Below are 18,571 nucleotides of genomic sequence, written 5' to 3' on the forward strand. Positions count from 1 at the left end.
AACGAACCGAACATAAGCCAGCCCCAGCTCGCTCGTGTTCGGCTTGTTGACACCCCTATGCCGATGTGCATGTATTAAAAGTGTTTCTGGATTATTTTTTATTAGATTGATTTTTGGGGTAATAAGTAGAAAATTGCATAAAGGCCTTAATGCACGCAAATACAACAATTTGTTAATAACATTAATATATATACGGCTTATATTAGTAGTGACTAATTAAATAATAAATAACAACATTATAATTAGTAAATTAATTAAATTGATAAACTTATGTTAGTTAACTACAAATTTATTAATTTTGGCAAAAAGGATTAGATATCTTGTCACCTTCTTTCTCCACTGTACTTGTCCCAATCTACAATATTGAGTCCACTGTTTGTTTAGTACTTCAAAAATTATTGAAACTTTGTGACTTTTTTTAATTTCTAAAACAAATTTTAATATGAATTTANCAAATTTATTAATTTTGGCAAAAAGGATTAGATATCTTGTCACCTTCTTTCTCCACTGTACTTGTCCCAATCTACAATATTGAGTCCACTGTTTGAAAATAATACATTAAATTATTGAAACTTTGTGACTTTTTTTAATTTCTAAAACAAATTTTAATATGAATTTAGGTGTTTAATTATTAACACTAATTTTATTTGACCAATTCACCACCTTACATGTATTTCTTCTATCTCCCATAAGAACAAATGGTAGTTGCAAATTAATTCAATTATTTAATGTATTATTTTTTTTTCTTTTATTAAGCACTAGCTTAGTTAGGGTAACTCAATGAAGGTATTCAATTGAAAATAGGATAAAAAATAAATTAAGAGGTCACTTCAATGCAATTCTCTTAAACTAACAGTGGTTGTGTGACAATGACATAGCCCAAAAAAAAAAAAAAAAACTAATGCAACAATATATAAATTTGGAAACTTATTTCTAACTAATATTTCTTAAATTTAAAATTGGCACTGCAAATATTATAAGGTCATGAGATATAATTTCTTTTATTCCAAAAAATAATCTGTAGGCCAAATATTATATTTAGTTGTAGGAATCTAGTCGTACTCATCATCCACTGAAGTAAACCAAAAATATGTGACGGACAAGATGTTCCTGCATCCAAATATATTCGGTCTATCCAGCAATAATTTCTACACTATAATATTTTTCTGGGCATATGCTATATACATGCTTTATTGTTGTGGAGCCTTAGGCGGACAGAGAAGGTTATGTCCGTTTGGCGTCTGTGTACGCGTCCGAACCGACTAAATTAGCGGTCGCGGGATATAACAAAAATAATTCCTATGATTTGAACTTAACAATATACTTTCACCTTATTGTAATGTCCTCCTATATATGATATTAATTATTTATCTTATTATGGAAAATGATTTAAAGGTCGCATATATATATATATAACGATTTTATCCAAATTTTAGGAACCCTATGATCTTTTTTCTTAACCAACTTTGCGTAAAATGTGTATAATTTTTTTTTTTTGGACTAAATGTCATGTGAAGCTCGCGAAATTTGAAACTAATTAGGAGCAAAACATATTAAATAACTGATTTCTCCAAAAACTTATGTTATTCGAGAGCATTTAGGGGTTAAAATTAAAAAGGACCAAAGGCAATTAATAATAAGCCAAAAGCATAGAAACTATCCATACTTTTTAACCCCAAGGGATTGATTAATTACATGCTCATTTCTAAGATAGCAAACCACCCTTGCAACTTAACAACAAGCACATTTAGCACTACAAAATAGAGCCCATAAAAAGCCCATAGTAAGTAGGCTAGGCACTAGAAACCACATGGGCCAAGCCCATTAAAGCCCAAAGCCCATTAAAGGTTGTCGAGCTCGTCACCGCCGCCAACTTGCGGCGATGCCTGGCTCTGCAAGCGTCGTAGCTTGAAAGACGAGAGCTTCTCTGCTTGCTGCGGTGACATATCATTTAAGCGTATATAGTTGTAGGCCCACGCGCCTGACAACGTGCCAATAGGGGGCCCCAGAAAGTATACCCAGAGCCCGCTGTATATCTTGCTCGCGACCGCGGGTGCCAGCGTCCTTGCCGGGTTCATCGATCCGCCAGAAACCGGTCTGCACAACTCATTGTAGCTCAAAAAATGTGAACCCTAGGTGATCTTAAGCTTATTCATGTTTTAAAAAAATATTGCCCATAATAATATTTTTATTAAGGAGCATCACATTTTTCTCTCCTCTATATTTTTGAAACATAAGAATGTAACACTATGTTTTTGTTTATTTTTCTTTGGGCTGCCTAAAAGGCGCATTTTGGGTCCAAAATATTTCCAAGCATGGGATGATGCATTTTTGCACGCTAGACCTGATAATTTTTCAATATTAATTAGCAGCCACCATAAAAAATAAAATAAATGGTGGTTACTAAAACTTAGTTTTCTTTCATGTGTATTATTATTATTATTATTTTACCCCGCAAAGATAGAAGTTATGCAAACTGAGGAGCCAACTGCTAAACCTGCCAACTCTCCCACCTACAAGATAATGCCCAAAAAAAGATTAGATTGATGGAAAAGAAAGAAAAAAAAGAGAAGATATAAAGCTTTTGAAATTTGATTTGAGGAGTTTATAATATACCGCTCTGGTGTCAGTCGCGACCGCTGAAGTGACAAACATCATGACGAAGGTGACAACGATCTCTATCACGAGTGCCTGCCACTCCGTCCCCGACGGCGTCGTCGTTCCAAGATTCGTAATCGGGTGGAGCACCTCACGCAGAATAAAGGCCGCAATCATGGCCCCGGTGAGCTGTGCCGACCAGTAAAAGGGCACCTGCAAGCAGCGTGCTAAGAGTTTTAGAACCTGTTCCGATGTTGTCGACTCGTAACAACTCTTATTCTTTTGGAAGCTCGATATCAACCATTCGAAAAGAATATTAGGTCCATTATAACCTTTTCATCTAAACAGATAGCGAATGAAGGACACATCAGGTATGATTTGATCGATCTTGGACTTAATTTGTATATTCTAGCACAAACATTTAAGGATATTTTCGTAGGTCGAAAGTTTGGTCCAAAATGGCTAGATTGGGTCAGGTCACATCAGGTGATCAAAAGAGAGATTTTGGATCCCAAATAAAAGCGAATGCGAAGATCGACCCCAAATCAAAAACCTAACTCGACTTGCTAAAACTCAGGCATCAAACAAGGTTGTGTCCGTTGGATCGACTTTAGATATATCCAGCTGTAATTCTGTAAATATCTATTCATACTCCTTATCAACCAAGTACAAAATATTTGTCGAATACTTAGTAGAGATATGCTACACATGCTTTAGTAGACCAACCCAATTTGACCTATAAAGTACGTAGTAGTTTTGAAATTTAGACTAAGTCGGGTTTTGGACGTAATTATAACTTGGTTAGGCTTGATCCTATCCTGACTCGGTTTAGCCCGACCCATAGCGATACCATATCTAATCAACCTGAGTAAATAAATGGGACTACAAATTTTTTATGACATTATTTTTATATATTATTAATTAATATGGTAGCAATGCATTATTCATGCATGTTATAAACATTTTCCAAAAAGTAAATAAAGAAGCCAAAAAACTCTTTTGGACTTGGAATAATGGACGTACAAGACAAGAAGTGACTTGTTTGTCCTGGTTTTATGATTGAGGCAGCATTGCAAATCCTAGTGGCCTAGACTAGACCTTAGCTCTCATGGCTTTTTTCTTTTTTTTTTTCTTTTTTTCGGCGGGGGGGGGGGGGGGGGGGGTAAGATGGTGTTTAAAAATTATGACTGTATTTTCTTTCCTTCTTTTATTTCTGAGGCCGACTGTCTCGTTGTATAGCTAAGTTTACTATCTAAATAAATAAAACGGTAGCATATTATTTTTTTCTCAAAAAAATATATTATCAACTGTAACTGATGCATCTGTAAATATCATGCCAGCACCAATTTTATCCATCAATTGTCACCGTCATATCTTATGCTTTGATATCATTATAAGTACTTTATTAGACAGAAAGAATAGTGACATGTATAGCGAAATAAAGAAGAAAAAAGAAAAGAAAAGAAAACTTTTTCTGATTTTGAATATGTATAGATGATCGATTAAGATAAAATGACATTTGATGGGCATTAGTTTCTTTTTTCTTTTTCTTCTCTTCACCCTTCACTCTTAGATAGAAACATGTTACCTCATCGAGGCTTATTTTTACTTTATTTTTCTTCCCCTCTTTTTCTTTTCCTACTTTGAAAAAAATGGTTCTCTCTTCTAATTATATTTTCACCTCATCCAAATAGAGCACAAGGTTTTTCTTTTTTTTTTTCCCCTTGATCAACAATCAAAATATTTGTGAAAATTAAAGTACTAGATAAGATGATTGTAGGAAGCAACGGTGATGCGCGAGTTATATATGCATATGCACCGGATATATATAATATATATATATATATATATATATATAGTTGGACTGGACTACTATTAGTAGCAAAATTTTATTTTTGCTATCAGTTTTTTTAGCGTTTGGATCAACTCTTTTCATTATTTCTAACCATCGGATTAAATAACATAACCCAGTGGAGGCCACTCAACCCTAGGGGGACCACTCAACTCTAACCGACTAATATCATCCGACCCTATAATTTTTCATCGAAGAGTTAAAAATTGATAGCAAAAAGAGCGTTTTACTATTAATAGTATTCCAGCCTAATTCTCAACCTCTCTCTCTCTCTCTTCTCATCTATTCTCTCTCTCCTCTCTCTCTCTCATCTTCTCTCCTCCATCTCTATATAGATATATTATATATATATATATATATATATAGAGTTGAGCTATGATACTTTTACAAGTATCACCATCATGGTGCTATTAGGTTTTAAGCCATTGGATCTATTTTTTGATTATTAATAGCTCTTGGATTAAACAATATTTCACCTACCACCACCTACCACCACCTACCACCATCATTTCAACCTCACATCTCTCCATCCAAGGGTTAAAAACACACAAGTATCACCCCTATGATTCTTTTACAAGTATTCTAGTCCTACTATATATATATATATATATATATATATATGCAATAATTTCTCCTATATGTATGTATAGGTAAACCAAGAATTTCCATGCAACATACAAAGTGAGATCTTGGGCATGCATGTTGAGTTATTCTCCAAAAATTATTCCTTGTCCCATGTTTGATATTGGCCCAACTTTTTTCTTTGAAAAAGACACAATAATCAAGGCCTATTTTGACTACTTTTTAAAGTGCTTTTTCTCTTTAGTCTATTTATCGAAATCTTTTTTCTCGAGGAAAAGTACTTTTTTCACTAATTAATAATGCCTCTAGATACAGAAATAACATAAATAACATCTAAAATAAATAAATCTAGATCGTTGTGGTGCGGTCAAATTTCGCATTTAGACTGTGCTCAAGAGTTTAATTTGTTGGCTTAGAACATAGACTTGAACTCAGGATGTTCTGCTTAATTTAATACTAACTCGACAACGATATTTCAACATATATAACAAGAGAAATGAAAAGTAGATTAAGAAATTTAAGATGGGCACCAAATCAAGTTGTTAGTCAATTGTACTAATTTCTTTTTTTTTTCTTTTTTTTGAGAGATAGGTAGCACGCTACCCGCTTCGTTTATTTCATTTGGAAATAAACTTAGCTAGAAATGTAAATCAACTAGGATTCGAACTTGGGTCTCGGATACCAGCCACCAAATCCTTTGCCACTTGCTCTAGGGACGGTCGGTGTCAATTGTACTAATTTCAATATATATTTTGTGCAAGTTGTTGGAATATTCCATCTTGTGTCTAGTTCATATATGAATAATAATCTCATGCATTGTCACTAAGAAATTGTATAGAGATAAAGGGCTATCAATTTCTTAATTAATCATTTTTAAAAAGACACAATTGAGTAGGTTGTGAAGTCGATCTCCATAAAAGTGACTTGCATGTTTGAATAAAATATTATGAGCTCTTTCTATGCTTAAACTTAATTGCAACATCAAAGTAGTTCAAAGAAAAAGAAATATAATTAGAGTATATATATAAACTCTATGATTAGTTTACTTATCACGTGGGTAGATAAGTTAAATTAGCGGGTACAATTAATTCCATATGGATTTATGGGTATGATTAATATATTAGGTAGTTATTTAGTTAACTGAGTCCTGTGTAGTACATGGCCAAATTAATGATATACCCACTACATATAAGTTCTCTACCACTTTATCATAGTGTCAATAATTTCTCAAAAAAATTATGATAAGAAATAAGGATCTCGATTCATAGTGTTTAATTAAAAGTTAGATAGTTGTTGAGTGTAAGTTTTATCTTAGTCGAGAAATTAACAAGGAAAAAAAAAACCAGTGATGTATGCTGGAAAGGAATATGATTTAAGATAACTTTTCAAAAGGAAAAAAAATTGTCAGAGAAATGGAAATGTTGGGTGAAATTTAACAAGAAAAGGTCATCAATTGTTTTCAATGACAACTTGTTATTTTTATGAGCATTTATATCGTCATGTCCTATCGTCCACAGGGACGTAGAGAGAGGACAGAGAGAGACATTGAAAGGGGGGAAGATAAAATTGATCCTGACAAATTTGACGAGGTTTAATGAATCTGTTCTGTCAATAACAATTTTTACACTGAAATAGAGATCGAGATCAGAGCGAGGGTCACAGAAAACCAACCTGAATCCAAGGGAATTGCCCATGCTTTGAGACAGCGAAGGCTAGAGTGACAGCGGGATTCATATGCGCGCCGGAGATGTGTCCGACGGAATATATCATCACCGTCACGATAAGCCCTCCCGCGACCGATGCACCGAGCTGCGAAATGCGGGTCGAATCATTTTTGCTAAGCGCGGCCGCGCCGCAGGTCACAAACACCAGCAAGAAAGTAGCAATAATCTCAGCCACCACCTGGAGAGAAACGTAAAAGTACTCCGATCAATATATGTTTCAATCACTTCATCATACATGTATGATCCAAAACAAGAGCCAAAAAAGTAGCTACATATGGATTATCCAGTGTACATAAATACCATACATATAAGACCAATTCAAGTACTTAGTGCTATGATGTTATATCATATCAAATGATAAAGAGAGAAAGAAGTGAATTGAGTGCTAGACCTTTCTGAGGAGAAATGGAGGGAGATACTCTCTAAAGGATTTTTCCTGGTAGAGCACTCTTGGGGGGATGGAGGAGCTTTGGATTATGTCTATGTCATGGATCTCATTGGAGTAGTTGGTTCTTGGGTTTGAAGCCATATTATCTCTCTCTCTCTCTCTCTCTCTCTCTCTCTCTCTCTCTCTAAGAACCAAATGTATTGAGCACTCTCTAGAGATGTGTGAGTTATGTTTTGTGGTCTTAGAGAGTCCCTTTAGGGGAGTATTTATAGAAGGGAGGGAGAGTGCACTAAGTGGTGTTTCATGGACAAAGGAATCTACCACTCGCTCTCTCTCTCTCTCTCTCTCTCTCTCTCTCTCTCTGTGTGAGAGACAGAAGCACAAGCACAGGCACAGATGCATGCACACTAGAGGACCACATATACAACCATCTAATTAAACAACTTTGTGGTATATGAAAAAGGAATACAAATAATCTTAACACTTCCGCTTAACTATGTATACGAATAGAGTTTGAATGAACCATATCATATACTCGGTTCATTGGACAAAGTACATCCTAAAAATAGTATTATATATCACTCTCAGTTACATACGTTATATATCGAGATTTGAAGAGAAAAGACGTACTAGACGAAAATTTAGCCCATTAACTGAAGGACATAAGGAATTAAGTCAATTGATTCAGAGCAGTTCTAACACAATGCATGTTACTTATCACATCAATCAGTTTAATAGAAAACAACTTAGGAATAATCTTAGCATTGTGATGACGTAACAAAATTAACCCAGAGCGCCCAAAAAGAGGGTCTAATTTGAACCTTTTGAAAAGTTCTATAGAAAAAGCACTTCTGCGAACACTCGAACCGACCCGAACAGGCGCTTGTCCTCCACAACCGACCCACTTGAAATATATTCTCTTTACCACTGCATAAGATGGCAACATTGGGTTGGTGATGGCTTTAATTACTAGGCCTAATGTGTGAAAAAATGGTTAGTACGTGTTAGGCCCACACATTTAGTGGCGAACGATCACGCACCACTAACGTTTTGTGATCGATGTTGTGGGTAGGCAAAACGCGGTTACAGGCACACAAACAAGTTCCTTACGGTACGTTGTTAAGAATATTGGTTCTATATTAAACAGCACTTCGAAATCTAACTTTCTACATGTAATCTAAAAGATTTTTTTAATGCATTAACTTAAACTTTCGGCTGGTTCGAGTGTTCTAACATGGTACGTATATCGGAGATTGATTGACATTCAACTTTTTTACGTTTTACTTCGTCCTAAGCTCGCTTGGTATTGTCTAGTTCGCGCAATTCGGTTTCATCTGATTCTTGTATTAGCACACACCTGATCTCTAATGTTGTCAACATAAGCTTCAGTGTTGGTGGATTAATTAACCAATGAGTTTTGTTTATTAACTAATCCTTTGAAGGAGATTGTGAAATAATTTTTTTTTTTTTCCTGAAAACTTAAGCTGATCGATCGTAGAGACATCCTTTCTGCATGACATGATCATTCTCCTTAATTTATTTCTTTTTTTTTTATCCCTTTGCCCCAAAATGGTTTGAACTCATAGAAAATCCTATTTTTGGAGGATTTGGAGCTCCAAATTACCTTATTATTGACAAATTCTTATTTCTTATCAAATTCTAATTAAAACCAATATTTGTAACAAAATTTGATTCTAAATATGTAGACAAAAGATCAGATAGTTAGAAAAGATAATTGTATGTATAAAAATTTTTTGCACACGGATATATCTTTCACAAATTTTTACCCAAGTCCTTTTTTTTTTACCATTTTTGGCAACGTAGGGTGGACTTTTATACAGTGACATTTCATGTGGATTAAAAGATAAAAATAGTGATGTGATCACTCCACAGTGAAATAATGTAGCACTGAGACTCCACCAAACATTGACACGTACGTGTCCCCTTTATAATCCTAAGATAATACATTGTTGATTAGATCCAACGCGTGATTAAGCACATTTTCAAGTAGTTAATTAATTATCAACGCAAATTGTTTTGTATGGAAAATTTGTTGCTTAATTAGTTCCTTGACAATGGCATTGAGAAGTGCTTAGTTTAATAAGGGCATTTAGTGGCCCATTAGAAAATAAAAAGATTATTAATATTACCACAATTACTAAAAAAGTTATATTTTATTAATGGGTGCTCATAAATCACAAAGCTGAGAAATAAATCTAATAATCACATGATTTGTGAAACCAGCAATAAAATATAGTCGTGCGCATAAATTTGTTTATAGAAAGTTTGTAGAACTGCTTGTACACATTGTGTTATGCTAATTGTATTAATTATAAAAGCATGCAAATTTTTTTAACATGTTTATCATTCTACTCGATCTCTCGTTGTTACCTGTAAAATTTCAACTCAATTAAGTTCTTAATTCTTGTAGATCATTTTTAGAGTTTATTACACATTTTCAGTCCCTTAATAGAGTAAACATAAGAAATAAATTAGTACGTAGTTGACCTAAACTTTAGAGATTAAAAATGTCATCTAATATGCTACCTCGATCGATTATCTTAGTAGGAAAAGTCATATTGAAACAACTTTCTCGTCATGCACAGTAATATTAATTATCTTATTTTTAAAATTAATTAGAATATCTCAACATGTTGGTGTGGCTACGATATCATATGTAATGATCAATATCAATCGAGGCTACTACTATTACAAGCAACTAAATATATATAAATTGACCTTTCAATACACAATATGGTCCCGAGTACTAGCTTGTTTTCAACTCATTTATACTTATAAGCCATTATTAAACATATATACCTAACCAAGGATTATTAGGGTGTTATAAATTAAGATAATTGATTTGTGTAAGGACTGCTACTATACAATATGTTTTTTTTTTTTTGGAGAAAAAGGTAGCAAGCTACCTGCTTCATTCATAAAGTGGGATGAATTAAGCGTACAAGTTGGAAGCAACAATGGCCTCCGAAAATGGCAAAAGAAGAAAACATAGATAAAGGAAAGGAAGAAAAGAAAGAAGGTGAGAACAGGAAGAGAGGGTGGGGGGTTTAGCTAGGTGAAGAGTGAGGTCGGGTCAGTATACTCCAGTCACGAATCATACTGTTGATGCGTACAACCGATTGGACAGCGTTTGGGGGTGCGTCTCTAAAGATGACAGAATTTCTATCTGACCAGACTGCCCACCAGGTTGCCGCCAGGTGAGTTAACCCTTGGAATTTCTTCACAGCGTCAGGGGTTTCCGATACTTTGGCCCAAAGCTCGCACGCCGCTCCCGTGGAATCAGGAAGATCATCGAGGTCCACCATAGAGAGTAAGAGGAAGCGAACAAAAATGCAGTTAGCGAAAAGATGGTTACAGCTTTCCGGGAGGACCCCACATAGCACACAGAGCGGATCTGCGGATATGTTAGTTGGTGTAAAACTAACATAAATATATACTTGGTCGGCAAATCATGTTATCTATGTCTTTTGTATGCTTCTACAAACTATCTTGTCAAATTGTGAAAGTAGAAATTTGAATAAATTATCTCTACTCTTACTAGGAGCAAATTGGAGCTTTTTTATTAAGTCTTTTAGCCCTCACATGAAAAAAAAGGATTAAATTACGCTATTTTGTCTTTAAGTTAATCTTAAAATTTATTAGTTCTCTGAACTTCAATTTGTTGCAATTAGTGTATCAATTTTTGATGTGTTGCCATGGAATCCCTCATCAAAATTCAATTAGCATGTAAACTCCGAGAATCATTGTGTCATAGTTGTTACATTCACAATAAATTTAAGAATGATCAAGTTGCATATATATATATATATATAAACATATATAGTTTCTAATAATTAATTAAACAAAACAACCAACCAAGAGAAAAAAGAAGAAAAAAAGAAAATCATTAAAGTTGATGAGCAGGGCTGCTGTGTTCTCAGGAGCACGGAGGCCTGCGTGCTCCTGAGCTGTTTTCGATGATAGAATTTTCGAATCGACGATCGGCTCCGTTAGACTTGATCTAGCGCATTTGAAGTTTCTAGAAAGTAATTTTTGCGATTTTTTGATATCATTTATCTAGTAATCGAAAGGATTCAAAATCCATAATTTTTAATGGTTGATATCTGCCGTGTTCAAGTTTAACGGTGTAGAAGTATTCAAATCAGATGAAATTTTGATACAAAATTCTTTATACTATCTACAACAAGATCAGTATTTCTGATCGAAAATTTTAATGCTATATCACCACTTTTTATAGGATTTTTATTTTCAGCCGTTAAAAGTTATTGATTTTGAATCCTTTCGATTGCTAGGTAAATGATATTGAAAAAATCGCAAAAATTATTTTCTAGAAACTTCAAATATGCTAGATCAAGTTTAACGGAGCTGATTGTTGATTCGGAAACTCCATCATCGAAAACGGCTCAGGAGCACGGAGGCCTCCGTGCTCCTTAGAGCACAGCAGCCCTGCTATATATATATATATATATATATATATATATATATATATATATAGAACTAGGCTACTATGCTATTAATAACACCAAGTCATTGGTGCTATCAAGTTTTTAGCCATTGGATTAAGAAATGTGTGGTTAGGATGATGTGGGCCCCCTAAGGTTGAGTGGGTGGTTGGTTGAATAGTATGATCTAACGGGTGAAAATGATCAAAAGAGTAGATCTAACGGCGGAAAACTTGGTAGCACCAAGTGCTCCGTGCTATTAATAGCATAGTAGCCGGACTCTATATATATATATATATATATATCAAAGTTGTGTGGCATGCATGAAATGTTTCCATCAGTTAATGAGGATTCATCTTTTCTTATCCACCACAATATTCTTCATCATCTCTTGTTAGGCGCTTTGTCATTTCAAACATGGCATTTTTAGACTTGTGCACAATTGCACTATTGGGATATACAAGTCATGGTTGCAATGATGTTTAATACTTCTACTTTAAACCTCAATTGGGGCTCATTCCTATCAATTTTTTTCACAAGTCACGATAAGTGTTAAGGCTATTTTTGAGCCATTCCTATGAAATTGATTCGGTGGGCAACACAATAAAGTAATGGAATATAAATCTTTGACTCCTATTTGGTATCATATATATAGCTGCTTTTTTCGCTTTTTAAATATAAATTTTTATTTAACGAACTATTCAGTAACAACTGTTAATATATTTTAAATTGTCATTTGCATCCGATAGGATTGCATTACAAATTTAGCCAATGATTATGTAAAATTCTTTATTTATTACAAAGATTAATAGAAAAGATCTAATTAGTTAATCACATAAACCAAATAAGGCCCTAATATTTAACTCTCTATTCTACTTAGCATCCTTTTCATTTGTTCATTGTTTCTATTATCCTTGTACACATGTTCTATTGATTCTCAATATTGTGTGGTGCTTTGTGTTAGCTAGTGTATTCTCCCCAAAAGTTCTAAATTTGTATCCTTTTTTTAATTTCAAATTTATTTCGCCTAGTTTTGGCTTTTTTCCTTAGCAATTGCAGGTGTAGTACAGCAATTCCTCCAATAGAATGACTGAGTTACAGGAAAGTCAACTTTCCATGGAACTGACCCTGCAGGTTTCATATGCTTTCATCCACTTTCTAAAAGCTAAATTATGAAACCTTCTCCTTGGCTCCACCCTCTTTGGAGTAACTCTTTAGAGACCTCTTTTATGGCTATCAAATTGTTTACTTATAATATTTCGGAGTATATGTTTCAAATCAATCAGCAAATGCTATTCGTGATTATCAGCGCATTAGCAGCCTTCGAGGAGATTACTTATAAGGGTCTTTGCAGCTGCACTCACCCATTTTAAGATAATTGAGTCTTTTCCTCTATTCCAGCCCCTTCAGAGTAATATTTTTGGTATGGTGCTACAAACAAACCCCAATGATCATATAGTCCGGCTACTATGTTATCAATAGCACCAAGCGCTTTGCACTACTAAGTTCTCTGCCGTTAGATCTATCCCTTTGATCATTTCTATCTGTTAAATCATACTATTTAACTAATTACCTACTCAACTCTAGGGAACCACTATCATCCTAGCCACACATCTCTTTATCCAAAGGCCGAAAATCTAATAGTACTAATAACTTCGTGCTATTAATATAGTAACTTAGTTTTATATATACTACTTGAATATACGTGCAAATACGCATAATAAATATTTTAATACTTATCTTAAATTAACATAAATTTTTAGATTATATTTATTCAGAACGCGTGTGAAGAAAATAAATCATCCGATCGATTGATAGAAATTTGGAAAAGTATAATTTCTTTTTTCTGTTTATTCATATGGATTGTAGTATTTTTTTCGCTAAATAATATCTGCCAATAATTATTTTAATAGTTATTTCAAATCAATAATAAATTTATGCATCATATTTATCCAATAATTTACAATAAAATTTAATTATTTTAAAAATAAATTTATCTGTCATATCTTAATTCAAATTCAAATAGTTACTACCCGCTATAATTATATAGTTATATTTCTATTATATACATTGAATATTTTTTCTATTTTTGAATTTTAACAGATGCAAAATTTAAGTATTTATTTTAAACTAAAAGTATAGAAATTTTAACTCACGTTTAGCTCAAATTACAAATTTTGATCTTGATCCACTTTAATTAATTTTTTTTAATTGGGAATTCAAATTTAATACCTAAAATTATATTTAATTCACGATTTGAACTCAAATTTTAATTTTAAATTTAAAAATCATAAATTTAATTTTAATTATATAATTAAATTTTAAATTAAATTAGATATATATATATATATATATATATATATATATATATATATATATATATATATATATATATATATATACACTTGAAATTAGATAAATATTTAAAATTAAATATATATACTTGAAATTAAATTAAAATTTGATTATTGTTGCAATCAATAAAAAATTAATATAATAACTAAATATTAGTAGATAGAATTGAGATAATCTTAAATATTCAATATAAAAAGAAAAGATATTGAATGATATAAAAATATTTAACACAAAAAATATTATTCATTAGAGAAAAAGAGTTATTAAAAGTTTTTTACATTATGTCTCTATTTCCATCCGTTTTATTCTTATTCTTATATTTATATTCTTATCTTTATAATTTTTAATGGATCTGTCGACAGACCGAAATTTAAAATACGTGCTTATATATATACTAGTTGAGTGTACGTGCAAATGCACGTAACAATTATTTTAATTTATTTTAAATCAATATAAATTTGCACATTATATTTATTTAAAAATTTATAATTTATAAATTCATATGTTATATTTTATTAGAAAATATTTGCAATATTCTATATATTTTTTATATACATTAAATATTTTTATATATTTTTTGATTTCTGATTACCTAAAATTTAAATATGTGTTTTAAACAAAAAACATCAAAATTTAATTCATATTATTTTAAATTTTAAAATTTAATTTTGATCCACTATAATTAAAATTTTTGGATAAGAATGCTATTTTTTAACAGATTAATCATAACCTTTCGTTCTTATTTGAAATTTTTTTAATGAAGTGAACTGATCATTTTTAATTGATACAGCCGTTCGTAGAATTGGATTTATAGATGGATAAGAATGCTATTTTTTAACAGATTAATCGATCATACCCGTTCGTTCTTATTTGAGATTTTTTTTAATTAAGTGATCATACCCGTTGGTAGAAAATATATGGAATATTCTTTTATTTTTTTTGGATTTCTTTATAGATGGATAAGAATGCTATTTTTTAACAAATTAATCATAACCGTTCGTTCTTATTTGAGATTTTGTTAATTTAGTGATCATATCCGTTCGTAGAACAAAAATATGGAATATTCTTTTATTCCTTTTTGGATTTCTTTGTAGATAGATAAGAATGTTATTTTTTAACAAATTAATTATAACCGTTCGTTCTTATTTGAGATTTTTTTAATTAAGTGATCATACCCGTTCATAAAAAATATAGGGAATATTCTTTTATTTTNGAAAAATTGTAGGGTCAGGATGATATTAGTCGGTTAGAGTTGAGTGGTCCCCCTAGGGTTGAGTGGTCCCCATTGGGTTATAGTATTTAATCCAATAGTTAAAAATAATGAAAAGAGTTGATCCAAAGGCTAAAAAACTGATAGTTATACATATATATATATATAAATATAATTTTAATTAAATCAGTGCATGTCGCATGTGATTGATTGTACATCAATAATCTTTGATGGGACCTTTAAGAGTAAATGCCTATAGTTCCACTCACCGACTATAAGAACATTGGACCTTCTCTTGGCTCCGTTCTTTTAAAAGTAATGCTTTAGATACCTCTTATGCGACTCCCTCAAACTGCCACCAATAATGCCGCAGGAGTATTTGCTTTAAACCAATCAGCGTGGATTACATGTGATTGTCAGCACATCAGCAATATTTGACAAAATTATTATTGAGGGTCTCTGTCGTTGTATTCATCCACTTTAAAATAAATCCCTATTCAACGCATAGTCCTCACATGAGAAGAGATTCACATTCCTGATCTAGACCACAGTGTTACATTCATGGACCACCCTGACACATGTTATAGTGCAACATGTGTGGTTTTTCCCTCTCAAGTCAATTTTGGAATCCAGTCACATAACACATTGAATCATTACAAATTTGATAGTATTTATCCATTTAACATTTCAACTTCTTTTGATTGATCATGCCCAAATTAAGAAGCAACTTGGCTAAATATTTGGTGTGCTCCACAGATTGCAAAAAATTTGATGGATGTGGTTCATTTGTGGCATATAAATTGTTGATGTTGAGAGCACCAGGAAAGAATAATATTGAAAGGGAAGTCACTGGATAGTAGTTGCTTGGTTATTACACTACATTGGTCCTCCATATACTTCATTTTCAAGTTGGGTCCACAATATTTATGTTTGGAGGCCAGCGTCGTGCCATTTTCGATGAGATCGATCTTTTGTACAGCATGGCATGCATTTTAGACAGCCCTACGTACGGCTAACCTCCCATATTGCAGGAGGTCCAGAGTTCAACGGTTGCGTGACTCTCTCTAACATCCTACGAGATCAATCCTTTGATTGACACAGTACGTATTAGCACCAGTCCTGACCCTCTGTTTGTATGCGACATGCATGACTTCCAGAAGTAAAAATATTTGCATTATTACTGAACGGTTTTCTACCAAATCGGTCGTTTCGGTGAGAAATGGATCACTAGTACTGCGCATTTGAATGTGGTCCAAACAGTACCATTATTCTGAAAGAAAGATATGTACATCCACTGTTGTGTGGGGCCAAAATGGTCAACTGTGAGAGAGAGATAAGAATATATGTTACAATGGGAGATCATAATAGTCCACTACCTGAGGAAAAAAACATTGGCAGATCATAAAGTACTGTAGTTAAGGTGGACCTTCTGATGGTTAAAGAAAGGCCTAGAATGTGCCACGTGGAGGGAGATAGTCCAGGGAGAAAGGGTTCACCTGAGTCCTACTTAAAGCTGGTCATGTAACAGCTCCAACTATTTTGGGTTTTAAATGGGGGGTGAAAGGGGAAACTAATTTTAGAAACAATAACAACAGTTAGATTAAAATTATTAAATTTGGTCACATTCGATCGATCAAAAAATAATTGGATTCAATCAATCATTTTGTTTCTCAACAATAATCTGATCTACAAGTTTCGTCACATTTAATTGGGGCAATTACTTATATACCCCTAAAAAGTTCCCGACTTTCCGATTTACCCCTCTTAGATGACTAATATTGAAAATATCTCTTTACGTTCCAAACTCTGTTAATTCTGTAAAATTACTATTTTGCCCTTTCAAATATACCCTTCCACCATCACTGATTTTCTTATTTGCCCTTAAAGTCATTGGTACAAAAGGTATTTTGACTTTTGGTCTTTTCAAATATACCCCTCTACCGTTACCAACATTTCTTATTTCCCCTTAAGTTAAGGAAAAAATTAGTATTTTAATTTTTTTTTAACTGTGATAGATATTTAACTCATATTTAACCCAAATTAACTTAATAGGAGATAACTGCGGGGATATTTTGTAATAACGGTAGAACATATGAAGGGTATTTTAGAAAGAAAAAAAAATAGGAGTAAATCGGATATTTTCAAATGTATGAGAAATATATAGGCAATTATCCCCATTTAATTAGTAGTATTGCATATTATTTACCGTTCCATCTTGTATAAAAGAATGAACTAAAGTTGGCATTTTTCACTTTATTTTGCATAGTATTTATGCCTCTCTTTAACCAACACATCCTAACTCAATCAAAAATAGAATGTACTATTCGAATTTAATTTCTAATATGTTCATACTTATTTTAGGACATATCTTACTTTCCCAAAGAAAGAACAAAAAAAAAAACTTGAAATATTTTGTTCTTGAAGCGATCTGCTTGATTTCTATGTATTTTTTTCTCAACTACAAAACAACTTTCAAATACATATACATAGCAATTGTTTTTCTGGGTCGATATACAGATCGACCTAGAATCAAAATAATTCATCCAAAATAAGGAGTTAATATACATTATTTTTCTTTTTTCTCAACCTTGAAAGATTTATCCCTGGCCTAATTAATAAACCTAGGCAATTAATAAAGGGAAAAAGGGCAACTATAAGCATGTGGTGCTGTGGGAAAAAGCACTTTGGTCCTAATTGACCAAAATGCATATGTGTGGTGAGTGAGGTGTCACATGTGGACTCAACAGTAATGAAAATATATATAATTAATTGCACTATCTCTCTATGTGCTTTGTACAGTGAGTGAAAAATCACTTTCCTAACAAGTTAATTAATCAAATTGTGGCATATTAAATTATTTGCTGAATAAAATTATTTAAATATTTTTATGTAATAACTTAAATTTCTAGAGAATAACAGTCATTTACATATTATTTTATATAATATTAGAGTTAGAGACGTTGTGTTCTGAGGTTGGTAACTTGAGCTTTTGGGAAATAAGGTTTATACATTATTTAACATTAGTGAAGCCATATTAATAAATTAGATGGTATTCAATTTAATTTTATTTTAAAACTATTTTTAGCTTTATAATTGTGAATAATCTTACGTAGCAGGTAATTTAAAATATGGTTTTTTAAATATATATATATATCTATCTAAAGGTTCTATTGCTAATTACTTAATTAGTTCGAATTAAGTCACCCTAGTGCGTACACAACACAGGGTAGGAGAAGTAATTAATCACGCGTGTTTTCATTTTTTAAACCTCAAAATTCCTTTGGAGTTATAATTAAGTTATATAAACCATAATCACATGCATTTAAGTATAGTTACTTATGACTCTTTTAACATTTTTAAAATACCCACAGCAATTTTATTCAGCTTAATTTAAATAAA

General features: G+C 32.3%; 1 protein-coding gene across 1 annotated transcript; it reads right to left on the bottom strand.

The window, feature by feature from the left end:
- Nucleotides 1,605-7,470, bottom strand: LOC109726085 (aquaporin NIP2-2-like). The gene is made up of 5 exons (XM_020255515.1): nt 7,148-7,470; nt 6,704-6,934; nt 2,617-2,811; nt 2,452-2,513; nt 1,605-2,097 (listed from the first exon to the last, which is right to left on the bottom strand). Exons 1-5 carry the CDS (start codon nt 7,283-7,285, stop codon nt 1,842-1,844), a joined length of 882 nt encoding a protein of 293 aa, XP_020111104.1. The 5' UTR covers nt 7,286-7,470; the 3' UTR covers nt 1,605-1,841.

Source organism: Ananas comosus, linkage group 20 (genome assembly GCF_001540865.1).
Source record: "Ananas comosus cultivar F153 linkage group 20, ASM154086v1, whole genome shotgun sequence".
In the NCBI taxonomy this organism is placed as follows: domain Eukaryota; kingdom Viridiplantae; phylum Streptophyta; class Magnoliopsida; order Poales; family Bromeliaceae; genus Ananas; species Ananas comosus.